The sequence below is a fragment of the Erythrolamprus reginae genome, chromosome 6 (assembly GCF_031021105.1).
Source record: "Erythrolamprus reginae isolate rEryReg1 chromosome 6, rEryReg1.hap1, whole genome shotgun sequence".
NCBI classification, from domain to species: domain Eukaryota; kingdom Metazoa; phylum Chordata; class Lepidosauria; order Squamata; family Dipsadidae; genus Erythrolamprus; species Erythrolamprus reginae.
In genome coordinates, this window is record NC_091955.1 from 9386089 (window position 1) to 9405506 (window position 19418).

The following is a 19418-nucleotide window of genomic DNA, read 5'->3' on the forward strand; positions in this document are numbered from 1 at the left end:
CTTTCGTCCCCTGTCCAATTGTCTCTCCTTTATCTCATATATCATATATATTTTCTTTCTTTCATATATCCTCTCCTCTAAGTTCACTTTTACCCTTATATGTATTACTACATGTCTACTTTTCTTCCTATGTATTTGTGTATTGGACAAATGAATAAATAAAAAAAAATAGAATAAGAGATATAGGAATAAAATCGATCAATGAAAGAATAGAAGAAGAGATATAGGAACAAAATCGATCAGTGAAAGAATAGAAGAAGAGATATAGGAATAAAATCGATCAATGAAAGAATAGAAGAAGGGATGTAGGAATAAAATCGATCAATGAAAGAATAGAAGAGATATAGGAATAAAATCGATCAATGAAAGAATAGAAGAAGAGATGTAGGAATAAAATCGATCAATGAAAGAATAGAAGAAGAGATATAGCAATAAAATCGATCAATGAAAGAACAGAAGAAGAGATATAGGAATAAAATTGATCAATGAAAGAATAGAAGAAGAGATATAGCAATAAAATCGATCAATGAAAGAATAGAAGAAGAGATATAGCAATAAAATTGATCAATGAAAGAACAGAAGAAGAGATATAGGAATAAAATTGATCAATGAAAGAATAGAAGAAGAGATATAGCAATAAAATCGATCAATGAAAGAATAGAAGAAGAGATATAGCAATAAAATCGATCAATGAAAGAATAGAAGAAGAGATATAGCAATAAAATTGATCAATGAAAGAATAGAAGAAGAGATATAGCAATAAAATCGATCAATGAAAGAATAGAAGAAGAGATATAGCAATAAAATCGATCAATGAAAGAACAGAAGAAGAGATATAGGAATAAAATTGATCAATGAAAGAATAGAAGAAGAGATATAGCAATAAAATCGATCAATGAAAGAATAGAAGAAGAGATATAGCAATAAAATTGATCAATGAAAGAACAGAAGAAGAGATATAGGAATAAAATCGATCAATGAAAGAATAGAAGAAGAGATATAGCAATAAAATCGATCAATGAAAGAATAGAAGAAGAGATATAGCAATAAAATCGATCAATGAAAGGAGGCAGTGTAGGCTAAGATGGCCTGGCGTGGAATTGTCCACGGAACCGCAAAGAGTCACGTAGGACTTTGAGACCAAACAAGAAGAAGGCTCTTCATGCAGTCAAGTGCACAATAAAAAATCCCCACACTGCCCACCCAAACACACTGAAGAGAATTTATATTTGGCGTATTTTATTTTTCAGTAATAAAAAGTGGCTCAGTTGCTCTTGGCTGAGATGGAAGGATTTAGTTCCACGAATTCCTCAGCCCGATAGAAATAAAGGAACTTTAAAAAAAGAGGGGCTCATGTGTGAACTTGGCAGAAGAATTTCTGTGTCGCTTTCATTAGCATTGCACTCTGTTTATGAGATGCCAAATCGATTTAAGATCTTTATAGGGGAAAATAGGCAAATTTGTCTACGAGAAAGAATTGAGGAAAGCATCTTGAATGAGCCAACAAAATTGACAGCATTGATACAAGGCAAGTCTTCCCCCTACAGACAGAAAGCACAAACACAGCCGTGGTGAATATCTAGGGAGATTCTCAATCATCCAGGTTATGGTTGTCCCAAAAATGCTTTTTCAAGAGGCAACTGGACTTTCTATTTTATACTGTGGGCGTGGCTTATTTTGTGGGTGTGGCTTGATGGTCATGTGACCGGGTAGGAATGGATTATCCGCCATGTGACCAGGTGGGAGCACCTTGACAATCATGTGACCAGGGGGGGTGGCATAAAGGTCACGTGACTGGGTGGGAGTGGCTTACCGACCAAGATAAGTTTTCAAATAGGTGCCTGGACTCTTTTTCAGTTGTAGGGGATGGTTTGCCCGTAGTATGTTTTAACTCAAGGGGTTTTATAGTAATGTTTTATCTAATTTCAATTTCTTCCATTGTTATGTATTAATATGAGTCTTAGAAAAGGGTGGCCTAGAAATTGAATGAATGAATGAATGAATGAATGAATAATAATAATAATAATAATAATAATAATAATAATAATAAGAATAAGAATAATAAGAATAAGTATTATTATTATTATTATTATTATTATTATTATTATTATTATTATTATTTATTGGATTTGTATGCTGCCCCTCTCCATAGACTCGGGGCAGCTAACAACAATGATAAAAACAGCATGTGACAATCCAATAATAAAACAACTAAAAACCCTTATTATAAAACCAAACATACACACAGACATACCATGCATAACTTGTAATGGCCTAGGGGGAAGGAATATCTCAACTCCCCCATGCCTGGCGGTATAAATGCATAAATAAATAAAGATGGTGAAAGATACAAAAGATATAGAAAGTAATGAACCACATATTGATAAAATATGTGTCCAAAGACGGGCTACAAGAATGGTGGAAGGTCTCAAGCAGAAAACATATCAGGAAAGACTTCATGAACTCAGTCTGTATAGTCAGGAGGACAGAAGGGAAAAGGGGGGACATGATTGAAATATTTAAATATGTTAAAGGGTTAAATAAGGTCCAGGAGGGAAGTGTTTTTAATAGGAAAGTGAACACAAGAACAAGGGAGGCACCATCTGAAGTTAGTTGGGGGAAAGATCAGAAGCAACATGAGAAAATATTACTTTACTGAAAGAGTTGTAGATGCTTGGAACAAACTTCCAGCAGACGTGGTTGATAAATCCACAGTCACTGAATTTAAACATGCCTGGGATGAACATATATCCCTCCTAAGATAAAATACAGGAAATAGCATAAGGGCAGACCAGATGGACCATGAGGTCTTTTTCTGCCATCAATCTTCTATGTTTCTATGTATCTAAAGCATCAGCAGCCGTGGAAGATTTGGACCTTGGCTTCCCACCCAAACCAGTCCCCCTCCAATTTCTTTGTGAACTGGCCACCCATAACAAGTGATGTCTCTAAAACTCACAGAACGTGTGAACGACATACTTACTGTTCGGATATTCCCTTCTTCATCTACACATTCCTGAGCAGCCTCTGAAAAGGAAGCCATCCAAAGAGCTTTGTAAGACATCATCATCATCAAACCTGAGATAAAAACCACTGTCTGTTTGCTCTTTGCTGCTATATATAAAACAGAATTTCTAGCAAATCTCTTCTTAAAAACTTCAAGTGCTGGAGCACCCACAAAGCATGAGTCCCAGCGTTAGGTCCCACAGAGTCGGCCTTCTCCAGGTCCCGTCAACTTGACAATATTGTTTGGTGGGACCTAGGGGAAGAGCCTTCTCTGTGGGGGCCCCGGCCATCTGGAATCAGCTCCCCCCAGAGATTCATACTGCCCCCATCCTCCTCGCTTTCCGAAAAAGTCTGAAGACTCATTTATGCCGCCGGGCTTGGGGCCACTAGACCAGTGTTTCCCAACCTTGGCAACTTGAAGATATTTGGACTTCAACTCCCAGAATTCCCCAGCCAGCATTCACTGGCTGGGGGATTCTGGGAGTTGAAGTCCAAATATCTCCAAGTTGCCAAGGTTGGGAAACACTGCACAAGACAATGTATTGCGAGCTGGTTGACTGAATGGGAGTGAGAGAATTTTAATTGGTTTTAGACTTTTTAGATTATTGATTTAAATTAATAATAATAATAATAATTTATTAGATTTGTATGCCGCCCCTCTCCGAGGACTCGGAGCGGCTAAGAACAACTAATTAATTGGATTTAGGAAGCTACATTGTTCAATTATATGTTGCAAGCCGCCCCGAGTCCTCGGAGAGGGGTGGCATATAAACCCAATCAATCAATCACGAATCCCAGCAACCAGTTAGGTCCCACAGAGTTGGCCTTCTCCGGGTCCCGTCAACTAAACAATGTCATTTGGCGGGACCCAGGGGAAGAGCCTTCTCTGTGGTGGCCCCGACCCTATGGAACCAACTCCCCACAGATAGCAGAGTTGCCCCCACCCTCCTTGCCTTTCATAAGCTCTTAAAAACCCACCTCTGTCGTCAGGCATGGGGGAATTGAAATATTCCCTTCCCCCTAGGCTTATAAAATTTATGTATGATATTACTGTATGTATGACTGATTTCTTAAATCGGTTTTTTTTAGATTTTTTAATATTAGATTTGTTTACGTTGTGTTTTTATTATTGTTAGCCGCCCCGAGTCTGCGGAGAGGGACGGCATACAAATCTAATTAATCAATTAACCGATTAACCGATTAACCGATTAACCGATTAACCGATTAACCAATTAACCAACTAACCAACTAATCAACTAGTCAACTAATCAACCAATCAACCAATCAATCAAGCAATCAATTAATCAATTAAATTAACAAATTAACAAATTAACAAATTAACAAATTAACAAATTAACAAATTAACAAATTAACAAATTAACAAATTAACAAATTAACAAATTAACAAATTAACAAATTAACAAATTAACAAATTAACAAATTAACAAATTAACAAATTAACAAATTAACAAATTAACAAATTAACAAATTAACAAATTAACAAATTAACAAATTAACAAATTAACAAATTAACAAATTAACAAATTAACAAATATAAATAAACAAACTTCTGGGAGCAATAGCAACAGCATTTAGACTGCTTCTCTCTCTGACAATCAGCTGGGCTTTAGAAGGTGGTTTTTTAATTCCCAACCAGGGGTTTAAAAAATGCATACACATGCTCAAAACCAGCAAATTAATGTGCTGAAACTGATCAGACTAAGGAGGCTAGCCAGATGAATACCTGGTAAGCAATTTTTCCCTCTTTTTTCCTTTCCAAAAACTAAGGTGCATTTTTACTCCGCTGCGTCTTATACTCCAAAAATATGGTAGCCCTAGATTGGTTGTTTCCTTGAATTGTTTCCATCTATAGTTTCTTATTCTGCCTCCAGGTGCTTTGGAGAATAAGTTATACAGGGGTAGGCAAAGCAGGCTCTTCTATGACATGTGGACTTCAACTCCCAGAATTCCTCACCCGATCATGCTAGCTCAGGAATTCTGGGAGTTGAAGTCTATATGTCATAGAAGAGCCAACTTTGCCTACTTTGGGGTTATATCACTACCAGGCGGGGATTCCAAATTACCGCCGCTACCAGGGCTGATGCGCACACAATTCCATGACCGGCGGCCGCGTTTGTGCATTGGAGTGAGATTTGACTTCTGCACATGTGTAGGAAGCAAATCTTGCGAGAAGACGCACGGGCGCACGAGATTTCAAGATTTTTTTTTGCTTCCGCACATGCGTGAAAGCAAAAAAAAAATAATCACCAAAAATGCCAAAATCTCATGCGTGAGTCCTCTCATGCGCAGAAGCCAAATCTCACTCTGGCATGCCCATTTTCGCCGTTCCAGTGGTCAGATACTGACCACCACTACCCTTCTTTTTGGCAGCTCCTGAAATGCTGGGGAGATTTTTTTAACATTCCTGAAAGCTTACAGTGCTCTTTGAGTGGTCTTTTAATATATATATATAGCTGAAGGGATTGGATACTGTAGCCTAGAGGTTAATTCTCTGCCTTACAAGGCAAAGGTTGCAGGTTCAAGTCCCAGTGAGGGTATGTCTAGCTGATGAGGTCAAAATAAGGCTGAAATAGATCTATCCTAGTCTCCCTTAATTTTCAAATTCAGCAAAAAAATATGTGACACACACACACACACATTATATATATATATATATATATATATATATATGTGTGTGTGTGTGTGTGTGTGTGTGTGTGTGTGTGTGTGTGTTTTCGTAAATTTTCACGGGTATATGTATGTAGATTGTTCTGAGTTCGGGTTTTGCCCTGTGTAATATTTTGCATGTCTATGCGACGTTTCGGTGAAATCACATTCACCATCATCAGGCTGAAGTTCCAAGCTTGTATATATATATATATATATATGACGGTCTTGGTATATTCGGGTTTCTTCCCATGTAGGATTTGGAAATTTCTGGCGACGTTTCGACGAGGTCTCACTCGTCATCTTCAGGCTGGTGTTTCTGTCCTTGTTCTAAGGCGAACACTGCGAGACCTGAGTTGCCTTCCTTCTATAAATACTGGTGGCTGGGTGTGGTTTGATGGCTCAGCAAACCATCAAACCATCAAACCACACCCAGCCACCAGTATTTATAGAAGGAAATTTCTGGCGACGTTTCGACGAGGACCCACTCGTCATCTTCAGGCTGGTGTTTCTGTCCTTGTTCTCATCATATTCACACCAGCCTGAAGATGACAAGTGGGACCTCGTCGAAACGTCGCCAGAAATTTCCAAATCCTACACAGGAAGAAATCAGAATATACCAAGACCATCATACCTGTACCCGTGAAAATCTACGAAAACACAAACACACACACATATATATATATATATGTATATTTATATTCAGAAGCCAGTATCTTATTTCTCAGAATAGTGTTTGCTTCCATTTTATAGAGGATCATTTCCCATCTCTGCAAATAATTATGATTGCTAAGACTTAATACAATCCTTTAATGCTCTTGTCATCGTTTAAGCCTGTGTCAACATTCACACTGAACAATTAACTAATGAACTGAGAAATCCTATCTGGATACCACATCCTGGGTCACAAGTTTTCTTTTTAATTCCTGTTAATAAGATTCCCTCTTCATCTCTTTCTGCATGGGACATCATTTTAAAGCATTTCAAAGTACCTCTACTTAAGAACACCTCTAATTAAGAACTTTTCTAGATAAGAACCGGGTGTTCAAGATTTTTTTGCCTCTTCTTAAGAACCATTTTCTACTTAAGAACCCAAGCCCGGAAAAATTTCCCAGGAAATTTGAGAGCGGCACGAAGACCCGGCCAGTTTCCTGCCCTTCCCCCTTTAATCCTGGCCATCTCGGGCTTTTCTGGGCTGCCAGAGAAGCCTTTCAGTGGCGCTTAAGGAGGCTTTGGCAGTCCAGAGCAAACAAAGCATTTTCCTTTCTGTGGGCACTTGGAGAGGGAATAAACCTCTGCCAACGCCCAGAGAAAATAAACGCTCCCTTCGCTCTCGGCAGCAACTGTCCTCCTCCTCTTCCTCCCACCCAAATTCCGAGCTTTTATTTCTTTCCTAATGGTTTTGCACGCATTATTTGCTTTTACATTGATTCCTATGGGAAAAATTGCTTCTTCTTACAAACTTTTCTACTTAAGAACCTGGTCACGGAATGAATTAAGTTTGTAGGTAGAGGTACCACTGTTTTTTTGAAGTGCTAATTTGCTTAGAGATGCTGGCTGTTATCTCAAGTACGAAAACAGAGCTTCCTTTTGAAAGTGTAAGAAGTAAAAGATGCAACATCTGTACTTAAAAAAAGAACATCTGAGCTTATCTAGAGTGTGAAGTGATGAGGGAGCTTACCTGTGCAAAGCTTCTTCATAAATTCATCACCCAACATGATCATCGTCGAAAGATCTTCAAAACGTTGCAACTTAATGATCGTGTCTTTAGCAGATGGAGCCACTAAAGCTTTCAATTGTTCCACATTATATTTGCTGCCAACACCAATGGGAAGCAGTGAAACTCCTGGGAAATAAAGGACAGAGTGAAATCCTCCTTAATTCAATTTGAACTTCAATACAAGTGTTTTTTAAAAATGGTTTGGTTAAAATAAGTTTTGGCATAATAATGATAATTATTTCCATTCTCTCTTTTCAGCACAAGATTTTATTCCCCCCTTGTTCACCAGAACAGAATCACAACAAATTTTATTCTACTATAAAGGACTATAGTTAAATTACTATAAAGATCCTATTCAGATTTTACAACGAATTAATGTCATTAAAATAATCCTAAATTGATGTGGACCGCCGGGAATATCTCCGGGACCGCCTTCTGCCGCAGAAATCCCAGCGACCAGTTAGGTCCCACAGAGTTGGCCTTCTCCGGGTCCCGTCGACTAAACAATGTCATTTGGTGGGACCCAGGAGAAGAGCCTTCTCTGTGGCGGCCCCGACCCTCTGGAACCAACTCCCCCCAGAGATCAGAATTGCCCCCACCCTCCTCGCCTTTCGTAAGCTCCTTAAAACCCACCTCTGTCGTCAGGCATGGGGGAACTGAGATATTCTTTCCCCCTAGGCCTCTACAATTTATGCATGGTATGTTTGTGTGTATGTTTGGTTTTTAAATTAGGGTCTTTTAAATTATTTTAAATATTAGATTTATTATATGTTGTTTTACTATTGTTGTTAGCTGCCCTGAGTCTACAGAGAGGGGCGGCATACAAATAGATAGATAGATAGATAGATAGATAGATAGATAGATAGATAGATAGATAGATAGATAGATAGATAGATAGATAGATAGTTAGTTAGATAGACAGACAGACAGACAGACAGACAGACAGACAGACAGACAGACAGACAAATGGAAAGATAGATAGATAGATAGATAGATAGATAGATAGATAGATAGAGATAGAAAGATAGATAGATAGATAGATAGATAGAAAGATAGATAGATAGATAGATAGATAGATAGATAGATAGATAGATAGATAGATAGATAGATAGATAGATAAATGTGCAAATCAGTGTGGATTGAATACTGTCAGTTGCCTAAAAAGATTTGCGCCATCCAAAATTCAATTCTACTGCAAACACTTTTTTTTCCTGTTGAGGCTCTACATAACAACAATAACAACAAGAAGAATTCATCCTTAACTCAAAGGCTGACCCTACAGCTTTAAAATGGAAACGCATTGTAGCTTTGGTAAGAAGCTTAATTAGCCCCAAAATGTTTAATGTTGCTCCCAGTTTAATTTAATCACCTTTAATCACAGTTCTAACCAAGAGCAGAGGGGCAGGTGACGAAAGCCATATAATTTGAGACCCAGGTCCAATATTTGATTAAGTATTTGGCAGTTTTATGTCTTCAGCTGCACTCAGGATATAAATTTATTTATTATTATTATTTATTATTATTTATTAGATTTGTATGCCGCCCCTCTCCGTAGACTCGGGGCGGCTTACAGCAATGATAAAAACAATATATAATGACAAATCTAATAGTTAGAATCTAAAATAATAACAATAATACATTTTAAAAGCCTAAAAAACAAGAAACCCCAATATATAAAAACATACATACAGTCATATCATACACAAATAACTACATAGGCAGGGGGAGATGTTTCAGTTCCCCCACGCTTGATGGCAGAGGTGGGTTTTAAGGAGATTACGAAAGGCAAGGAGGGTGGGGGCAGTTCTACATGTTGTGAGCCGCCCCGAGTCTTCGGAGAGGGGCGGCATACAAATCTAAGTAATAAATAAATAAATAATAATCTCTAGAGGGAGGGTTGGAGCCGCCACATAGAAGGCTCTTCCCCTGGGTCCCGCCAAGTGACATTGTTTAGTTGACGGGACCCGGAGGAGACCAACTCTGTGGGGCCTAACCGGTCGCTCTGATTCATGCGGCAGAAGGTGCACGAATATCACAGGAATAATATAATTTCACAATTTATCTAGACCCGTTTCCCAACGTGAGGCCCACGCCCCACAGGGGGGTGGTTTGATTTTTAACAGGGGCAATTGGAACCTTCTTTAAACCAATGGCCTTTCTAGGCTCCCTCCGCATGAGTAAGAGTTCACTTTTTGAATTGTAAGACTTATATGTCACAAGGTGGGGTGGTTGGGCATGAGGATTTTAGAGATGCATGGGTAAACTGATCTAGACTACCTGTATTTGAAAGAAAAAAACCTAGCTTATGGGCGAATACGGGATTTTTCAACACGCCGCCAACTTTGGATCCATTTTTGTTCAGCCAACAGTTATAACTACATTTATAGCTTGTTTGAAGGTCTGTAAATAGACAAAGATGATGGAATTCTCAAGATGGTCCGCCAGAGCTTTGGATAGGATTATTATCAAGGAAAAGCATTCAGTTTTCCTTTTAAAAAAAAAAAAATCCACTTTGGAAACTTTTTTTTTAAAAAAAAATATTCCCCCTTCATTGCTTCAACATAATTGATAAGACTATTCAGACTTTTCATCCATAGAATTGAAGTGAAGGGAAACAATGATTGCATATAGGTTAATTTTAAAAAGCTGGAGATTGACTACACAACAGAGGGTTGTTGCTAGATGATTTACTGTTGTGGTTAGCTCTGGCCCTGCTCCTGCCCCAACGACTGTGGATGTGGGGGAGACATCCACATGCTGCAGGCCTGTTTTGCTCCCGGTGGAATCTGCTGATGAAGGCTCCTCTGACCAAGAAGACATGAGTGACAGGGAGGAGGAGAGTGGGGCAGACAGCTCAGAAGGAGATCAATTATCTAGCTCCTCCTTGGATTCAGAACAAGAGTTAATGATACAGCCACACATGCGGAGAGCGATGCATAGGCAACAACAACTGAGAGATTATTATCAAAGAATATGAGGCCACCTGTGGTTGGGTGGGGCTGTGGTCATTAGTGAGGCTGCTATAAAGAGCAGCCTGTGGGTTTGGCCATTGTGGAGGATTATCTGATCCTTGTGTTTCGTGACTGCTTTACTGACTTTGACTTTTTGTGTGCTGATTTTTTCCCCACTTTGAAACTAAACCAGAGCCAAGTGTGTTTCACTTTGTGAAAGAAGAAGGACTGTTAATTGCCTCACAGCTGCAAGATAAGTATCACAGAACTGATAAGGGACTTGTACAAATTACCAGTTTGTTTGGAGACGAGTGCTCTTTGCTATACCAAAAGAGGGCTCGGTTTAAGTGAATTTTCATTATAAAGAACATTGTTTTGAATTTTCAAACGTATGTGTGTCTGAAATTTGTACCTGTGAATTTTTGGGAGGATTCTACCAGAGAGCCCGACAGAACAATTTACTATCTCTCTACATGGTTATCAGAATGTATTAAACAAAGGAAGGCAATTTATTGCTTAACCTCCAGGTTCTCTGTCCTTAGCCCAAGGTAAATACTACATGGAGCCATAGTAATATGTAAAGCAGCTTTGAAAACTTCTGGTCACCTTTCATGACATAATATGAAGGAGTAATCCTACCTGAAGATTTATACTGGAAGTGAGGAGTAACTGCTGAGGTCACGGCCAGGCTACATGTTACACTACCAGCCACGTGTAAATTATGCACGGTGACCTCTTCTCTCCTGCATGGCAACCACAGAGGTCTAGACTTCACACAATATTACACGGGAGAAAAGAACCTATTTCTACTTCCCTTCAACTATCTATCGTGTTTCCCCCAAAATAAGACCCTGTCTTATATTTTTTTTGCTACCAAAAAATGACACCAGGTCTCATTTTCCACTTGTGTGCATCGGCCCGGCCTCCTTTTCACTGTCAGAGGCCTTCAGGAACTTCTTCGGCTTCGGAGAGTTGCAATCAGGCCTCGAAAACATTGGCTCATGTCTTCTGCAGCAGGTAAGGCTTTTCTGAAGGCCTCTGTAGTCGATCACAGAGCTCCGGATCAATCCCAAACTCTGTTATCGGCTGCAAAGGTTTTCTTGCATTCAGCAAAAGAAATGGGCCGACACAGGTGGAGGTAACAACTTACTGCCACAACCAGTGCAGATGCGTGCACATCTCCAGGTGACCAGCAGGTGGGCGCACACGTCAGAATAAGATTTGCCTTCTGGCAAAAGCAAATCTCGCGAGAAGACGCGCGGATGTGCAAGATTTCTGTGATATTTTTTTGGGGGGGCTTCCGCGCACCCAGTATTGGGTTCCTACCTGAACGGGCGGGTGGACACCACACTGGTAGCAGAAATGGAGCTGCGCAAGTGACCGGAGTACTTGCCCGTTTTCTTACCCGCCGGTCACCTGGAGTTGCTACTGGTGCGGTAGAAGACTGCGCATCGGTAACAGCTGCCAGATTGATCTAAGAGGTCAGTAAGGGGCGAGTACAAGTGCACTCGAGTGCCTTCCGTCCCCTGTCCTATTGCTCTCCTATAGCTCCTATACCTTTCTTCTATTCCTATATCTCTTCTTCTATTCTTTCATTGATATGTTTTATTCCTATATCTTCTCTTCTATTCTTTCTTAGATATATTTTACTATTAGTATATCGTCTAAAACATTCATCCTGTATTTTACTATGTGTATATATATATATATATATACACATGCAGCTGCGAGAGCAATCATGGGCTTCCCTAAGTATGCCCATGTTACACCAACACTCCGCAGTCTGCATTGGTTGCCGATCAGTTTCCGGTCACAATTCAAAGTGATGGTTATGACCTATAAAGCCCTTCATGGCATCAGACCAGAATACCTCCGGAACCGCCTTCTGCCGCACGAATCCCAGCGACCGATTAGGTCCCACAGAGTTGGCCTTCTCAGGGTCCCGTCGACTAAACAATGTCGTTTGGCAGATCCCAAGGGAAGAGCCTTCTCTGTGGCGGCCCCGACCCTCTTGAACCAGCTCCCCCCTGAGATTAGGACTTCCCACACCCTCCTTGCCTTTCGTAAACTCCTTAAAACCCACCTCTGTATAGGCCCGGGGGAGACATCTCCCCTGGGCCTATACAATTCATGTATGGTATGCTTGGAATCCAGGAAGTGATCACCTTGGTGTCCTTAGCAACCTGCCAGTATATATGACATCAAAGCTCCGCCCCTGGAATCTCTTCGTGGGAGGGATTCCCCAGCTCCTTAAAAGGGAGGTCTTTTCACGTAAAAATAAACATTTTTATTTTTGCGAAAAAGGACGCCGCAGCGACACTGCAAGCAAAGGGAGGTCCTTTCACGTAAAAATTAAAATGTTTATTTTGACAAGAAAGGACCTCCCTTTGCTTGCAGCGCCGCTGCGGCGTCCTTTTTCGCAAAAATAAATAAAAATTAAAAATCTGTAAAAATAAAAAACGATGGGATTCCAGGGATGGAGCTTTGGCGCCACGGACCGTTCGGGTTTGGCCGAACTTTGCGTGAAGTTCGTCCAAACTTGTCCAACCCGAACACTGTTGGGTTCGCCCATCACTAGTAATGACCATTTCCCATACTTATGACCATCAGAGCATCTGCATTGTCATGTGATCAAAATCTGGGTGCTTGGCAACTATCTCATATTTATGCAGGTTGCAGTGTCCCGGAGTCACTTGATCTTATTTTGTGACCTTCTAGTGAGAAAAGTCAATGGGAGAAAAGTCAATTCACTTAACAACGGTGTTACTAACTTAACAACTGTGGCCGAAAGGTCATAAAATGGGGCAAATGTCATTGAAACACTGTCTCGCTTAGCCACAGAAATTTTGGATTCAGTTATGGTCATAAGTCAAGGACTACTTGGGATATCAAACGTTAAGCAGGGCAAATGTACTTCAGAAAGAAAAGAACAGGGGCATTTAACATCCCACAAGCTGGAGGCATGTTTCCAAAATATCATTGCACTTTCAAAGTAATGGTAAAATAACAAAATTTACTATTGGCTCTTGCGGAGTACGCAGCAGCTTCCACGGCGTCTTTGGGGGTGCCTGCCACAATAACCACGGCCGTTTTGGATGCATTGGGTCGTCCTCCGTTGGCTTCAGAAATGGCATGCTGGACCATGAAGTCTATTGCTTCCCCTGGAAATAGAAACATAGAAGATTGACGGCAGAAAAAGACCTCTTGGTCCATCTAGTCTCACCTTATACTGTTCCCTGTATTTTATCTTATGATGGATATGTGTTTATCCCAGGCATGTTTAAATTCAGTGACTGTGGATTTACCAGCCACGTCTGCTGGAAGTTTGTTCCAAGCATCTACTATTCTTTCAGTAAAATATTTTCCCATGTTGCTTTTGATCTTTCCCCCAACTAACCTCAGATTGTGTCCCCTTGTTCTTGTGTTCATTTTCCTATTAAAAATATTTATCTCCTGAACCTTATTTAATCCTTCCACCATTTTTGTAGCCCATCTTTAGATCCATTCAATTTTATCAATATCTTTTTGTAGGCGATGTCTCCAGAACTGGTATACTGTAATGCCAGTTCCTTGGTGTGCTACTTTCCAAAAATCATGCAAAATCTTCAAAAATATCATCATCTGTAATAGCCGTAAAAATGACCAAGTAGGTGTTGTGTTTAATGTACAAATTGATTGAATTTTTTTTCTTTTTTTCTTTTTCTTTGTGTGTGTAAAATTGTTTGTCCTAAATGTTTATATGTTTTGTTTTTAATGTGAATATTTCAATAAAAGACATTTTTTAAAAAATAAAAACACTTCCCTCCTGAACCTTATTTAACCCTTCACAGTCACTCATTTATTTATTTATTTATTACTTAGATTTGTATGCCGCCCCTCTCCGAAGACTCGGGGCGGCTCACAACATGTAAAAAACAAATCATAAGCAATCAGATAAATTTAAAATATTTAAATATTTAAAAAACCCCATATGCTAACAGTCACACACACAGACATACCATGCATAAATTAAACGTGCCCAGGGGGAGATGTTTCAGTTCCCCCATGCCTGACGGCAAAGGTGGGTTTTAAGGAGTTTACGGAAGGCAGGAAGAGTAGGGGCAGTCCTAATCTCCGGGGGGAGTTGGTTCCAGAGGGCCGGGGCCGCCACAGAGAAGGCTCTTCCCCTGGGGCCCGCCAACCGACATTGTTTAGTTGACGGGACCCGGAGAAGGCCCACTCTGTGGGACCTAATCGGTCGCTGGGATTCGTGCGGCAGGAGGCGGTCTCGGAGATATTCTGGTCCGATGCCATGAAGGGCTTTAAAGGTCATAACCAACACTTTGAATTGTGACCGGAAATTGATCGGCAACCAATGCAGACTGCGGAGTGATGGTGAAACATGGGCATACCTAGGTAGGCCCATGACTGCTCTCGCAGCTGCATTTTGCACGATCTGAAGTTTCCGAACACTTTTCAAAGGTAGCCCCATGTAGAGAGCATTACAGTAGTCGAACCTCGAGGTGATGAGGGCATGAGTGACTGTGAGCAATGAGTCCCGGTCCAGATAGGGCCGCAACTGGTGCACCAGGCGAACCTGGGCAAACGCCCCCCTCGCCACAGCTGAAAGATGTTGTTCTAATGTGAGCTGTGGATCGAGGAGGACGCCCAAGTTGCGGACCCTCTCCGAGGGGGTCAATAATTCCCCCCCCAGGGTGATGGACGGACAGATGGGATTGTCCTTGGGAGGCAGAACCCACAGCCACTCCGTCTTATCCGGGTTGAGCTTGAGTCTGTTGACACCCATCCAGGCCCCAACAGCCTCCAGGCACCGGCACATCACTTCCACCGCTTCGTTGACTGGGCATGGGGTGGAGATGTAAAGCTGGGTATCATCGGCATATTGATGATACCTCACCCCATGTCCTTGGATGATCTCGCCCAGCGGTTTCATGTAGATGTTGAATAGCAGGGGGGAGAGGACCGACCCCTGAGGTACCCCACAAGGGAGAAACCTAGGAGTCGACCTCTGGCCCCCCACTAACACCGACTGCGACCGGCCAGAGAGGTAGGAAGAGAACCACTGAAGGACAGTGCCTCCCACTCCCAACCCCTCCAGCCGGTGCAGAAGGATACCATGGTCGATGGTATCGAAAGCCGCTGAGAGGTCGAGGAGCACCAGGACAGAGGATAAACCCCTGTCCCGGGCCCGCCAGAGATCATCCATCAACGCGACCAAAGCGGTTTCCGTGCTGTAACCGGCCCTGAAACCCGACTGCTGGGGACCTAGATAATCGGCTTCTTCCAAGGACCGCTGGAGCTGGAGTGCCACCACCTTCTCGACAACCTTCCCCATAAAGGGAAGGTTGGAGACTGGACGATAGTTGTTAAGTACGGCTGGGTCCAGGGAGGGCTTCTTGAGGAGGGGGCGCACAAGCGCTTCTTTATAGAGTGATGGAAAAACTCCCCTCCCCAAGGAAGCGTTGGTAATCTCCTGGGCCCAGCTCCGTGTCACCTCCCTGCTGGCCGAAACCAACCAGGAGGGACACGGATCCAGTAAACAGGTGGCGGAACTCACAGCTCCAATGGCCTTGTCCACTTCATCAGGTGTCACCAGATCAAACTCTTCCCAGACAGGTGGACAAGTACGTGCCCCAGTCACCTCGACTGACTCGTTGTCAGTCGACTCTGTTTTACAATTGGAGTCGAGGTCGGCCCGGATCTGAGCAACTTTATCAGCGAAAAACGTGTTAAACTCCTCGGCACTACTCTGCAAGGGCTCCCCAACTCCCCCCTGGTTAAGAAGGGAGCGGGTCACCCTAAACAGAGCGGCCGGGCGGGATTCCGCTGATGCAATCAAGGCGGCATGGTACGCGCATCTTGCCGCCTTGAGCGCCACTTTGTAAGTCTTAATAAAAGCTCTTACAAGTGTTCGATCGGATTCAGACCTACTCTTCCTCCATCGCTTCTCTAGACGTCTCTTTTGGCGTTTCAACTCCCGGAGCTCCTCGTTGAACCATGGGGCTCTACGGGGTCTAGCGCCATGGAGAGGTCGCAAAGGCGCAATCCGGTCAAGAGCCCCCGCTGCAGCCCTGTTCCAGGCCTCCGCGAGAGACTCCGCCGAACTGTGGACGAGTGCCTCTGGAATAACCCCAAGCGCCGTCTGAAAGCCCTCTGGGTCCATCAGGCGCCTGGGGCGGAACATCTTCATTGGTTCCGCCTCCCTGCGGGGGAGGATTGGAGCCAGGAAGTCAAGCCGTAGTAGGAAATGGTCTGACCATGACAAAGGCAACACTTCTAAGCCCCTTAGTCTCAGACCATTACTCAATTGCTCGGAAAGGAATACCATGTCAGGTGCGTGCCCTCCCTCGTGAGTCGGACCCTGAACTACTTGAGTCAGGTCCACGGCTGTCATGGTGGCCATGAACTCCTGTGCCAACCCAGAGGTTTCGCCGAGTGACGGCAGATTGAAGTCCCCCAAGACAATAAGTCTGGGGAACTCTACCGCCAACCCGGCTACCTCCTCGAGTAGCACAGGCAGGGCTTTTGACACGCAGCTGGGAGGCAGGTACGTGAGGAATAAGCCCACCTGAACTCCTAAGTCCAACTTCATCAAGAGAGACTCGCAACCCGCTATTTCCGGAGCAATGAGTCTACGCAGGCAAAGGCTCTCCCTGGCTACAATAGCCACTCCTCCCCCCCTCCCCTGGGGTCGCGGTTGATGCCATATCTGAAACCCGGCTGGGCAAATTTCAGAGAGAGGAACACCTCCCTCCGGGCCCAGCCAGGTTTCAGTAATACATGCCAGGTCGGCCTCCTCATCCAGGATCAAATCCCGGATGAGGAGAGCTTTATTAACCACCGACCTGGCATTCAACAGCAGCAACCTGAGCCCAGGGCCAGAGTTACACTCATCACCAGTACCCAAGGTTGGGCTCACAGAGCCAGAACAGGGGACCGTTATTAAGCAACGGTCCCTCGTTCCCCTGGAACGGCTAACTCTGTGGCCCCCGCCATATCTGCCTCTCCCCAGCAACACTGGAATATTCCGACCCTCTGCCACCCCAGAGATCGGTGCCCCTCCCTCTCCCGTCTCCCGGGCGTCAGGTGGGCCAAATCTATCATTCACACTACTATCAATCAACTCATCCATACTATAACCCCCCCCACCCCCACCCACCCAGTCATACCAGTCATTCCATTCATACCCATGCCCTCATCACCTCGAGGCTCGACTACTGTAATGCTCTCTACATGTGGCTACCTTTGAAAAGTGTTCGGAAACTTCAGATCGTGCAGAATGCAGCTGCGAGAGCAATCATGGGCTTCTCTAAGTATGGCCATATTACTCCAACACTCTGCAGTCTGCATTGGTTGCCGATCAGTTTCCGGTCACAATTCAAAGTGTTGGTTATGACCTATAAAGCCCTTCATGGCTTTATATATCAGGGACCGCCTCCTGCCGCACAAATCCCACGACTGGTTAGGACCCACAGAGTGGGCCTTCTCCGGGTCCCGTCAACTAAACAATGTCATCTGGCGGGACCCAGGGGAAGAGCCTTCTCTGTGGTGGCTCCGACCCTCTGGAACCAGCTCCCCCCTGAGATTAGGATTGTCCCCACCCTCCTTGTCTTTCGTAAACTCCTTAAAACCCACCTCTTCCATCAGGCATGGGGGAATTGAAACATCTCCCCCTTGCCCATGTTGTTTTGGTGTATGATTGATTGTGTGCTTGTTTATATATATTGGGGTTGCTTTTATGAATTTTTTAATCTAAAACTGTAATTAGATTGGTAAATATTAGATTTGTCACTATGTACTGTTTTTTGCCATTGTTGTGAGCCGCCCCGAGTCTGCGGAGAGGGGCGGCATATAAATCCAATAAATCTATAATCTATAAATCTTTAACATATTTAAAAGTTTCGATCATGTCCCCCCTTTCCCTTCTGTCCTCCAGACTATACAGATTGAGTTCATTAAGTCTTTCCTGATACGTTTTATGCTTAAAACCTTCCACCATTTTTGTAGCCTGTCTTTGGACCTGTTCAATTTTATCAATATCTCTTTGTAGGTGAGGTCCTTTAAGCTATCACGGGAAACTAAAGAAGACGATACCTAGCTTGCTTGGGCCTTTCTCTCTTTGATGAATGGAGTCCACCATTTTCAGAAGATTTGCTTCTTCCTGGTCTACGTTCCATGGAATTTCCAGGGAGTTCACTTTTCCATATTGAAGCACTGCAACTTGAGTTGAAGAAGGACCTGTCGAGGAATCCAGAAATTTCAAGGATCAAGATCTTGTAGCTCACGGCTACAACACCTCAAAGTCAAAACAGAAGACACCTTTGTATATTGATTTACATGAAATGCATATTTATGTTGAATATCACTTTTGGTCAATTGACCCCAATAACCTCGACTATACTTTTAGATGAGTTTTATATTAACATTTTTTTAAATTTTCAGTGCAATATAATACTGTATTATTCAGAATCTTTTGTACTATCACAGAACAGAAGCACGGTGGCACCTGAAGTTGGGAAGGGATCTTGCCCACCCAAAAAAACCCCAAACCCCAAACAGGAATAACACCAGAAACAGAACAGAGTAAATAAATAACAGAGTGTTCATGTTTTTGTACTCCCAATACAGCACAGGTGATATAACGAACATCCTTGCTGCTTTATAGATGATCATTAGATTAGATTAGATTTATTGGATTTATATGCCTAACTATATCATCCTAAATTTCCTACACATCTGAAATGATACCTCAAGGAGACGTACCTGTATTTCAAATAATTTTGTTATGCAGTCATATTTCAGAAGAAATTTACAAATGGGATTAGATAGCTAGCTAGCTAGATAGCTAGATAGATCGCTAGATAGCTAGATAGATCGCTAGATAGTTAGATGATAGCTAGATAGATAGCTAGATAGATAGCTAGATAGCTAGATAGCTAGATAGATAGATAGATAGATAGATAGATAGATAGATAGATAGATAGATAGATAGATAGATAGATATAGAGGTAGATAGATAGATAGATAGATAGATAGATAGATAGATAGATAGATAGACAGACAGACAAACAGAC

At 42.5% G+C, this 19418-nt stretch overlaps 1 protein-coding gene across 1 annotated transcript in view; it reads right to left on the bottom strand.

Annotated features, from left to right (window-relative positions):
• The window catches only part of VWF (von Willebrand factor), a 175648-nt gene that overhangs the window by 66011 nt on the left and 90219 nt on the right, over positions 1-19418 (bottom strand). The window contains exons 21-24 of the mRNA XM_070755224.1: positions 18439-18582; positions 13362-13505; positions 7355-7519; positions 2984-3027 (exon numbers count right to left, since the gene is read on the bottom strand). Of these exons, the coding sequence (XP_070611325.1) occupies positions 2984-3027; positions 7355-7519; positions 13362-13505; positions 18439-18582 (497 nt within the window). The remainder of the gene's footprint in view (positions 1-2983; positions 3028-7354; positions 7520-13361; positions 13506-18438; positions 18583-19418) is intronic.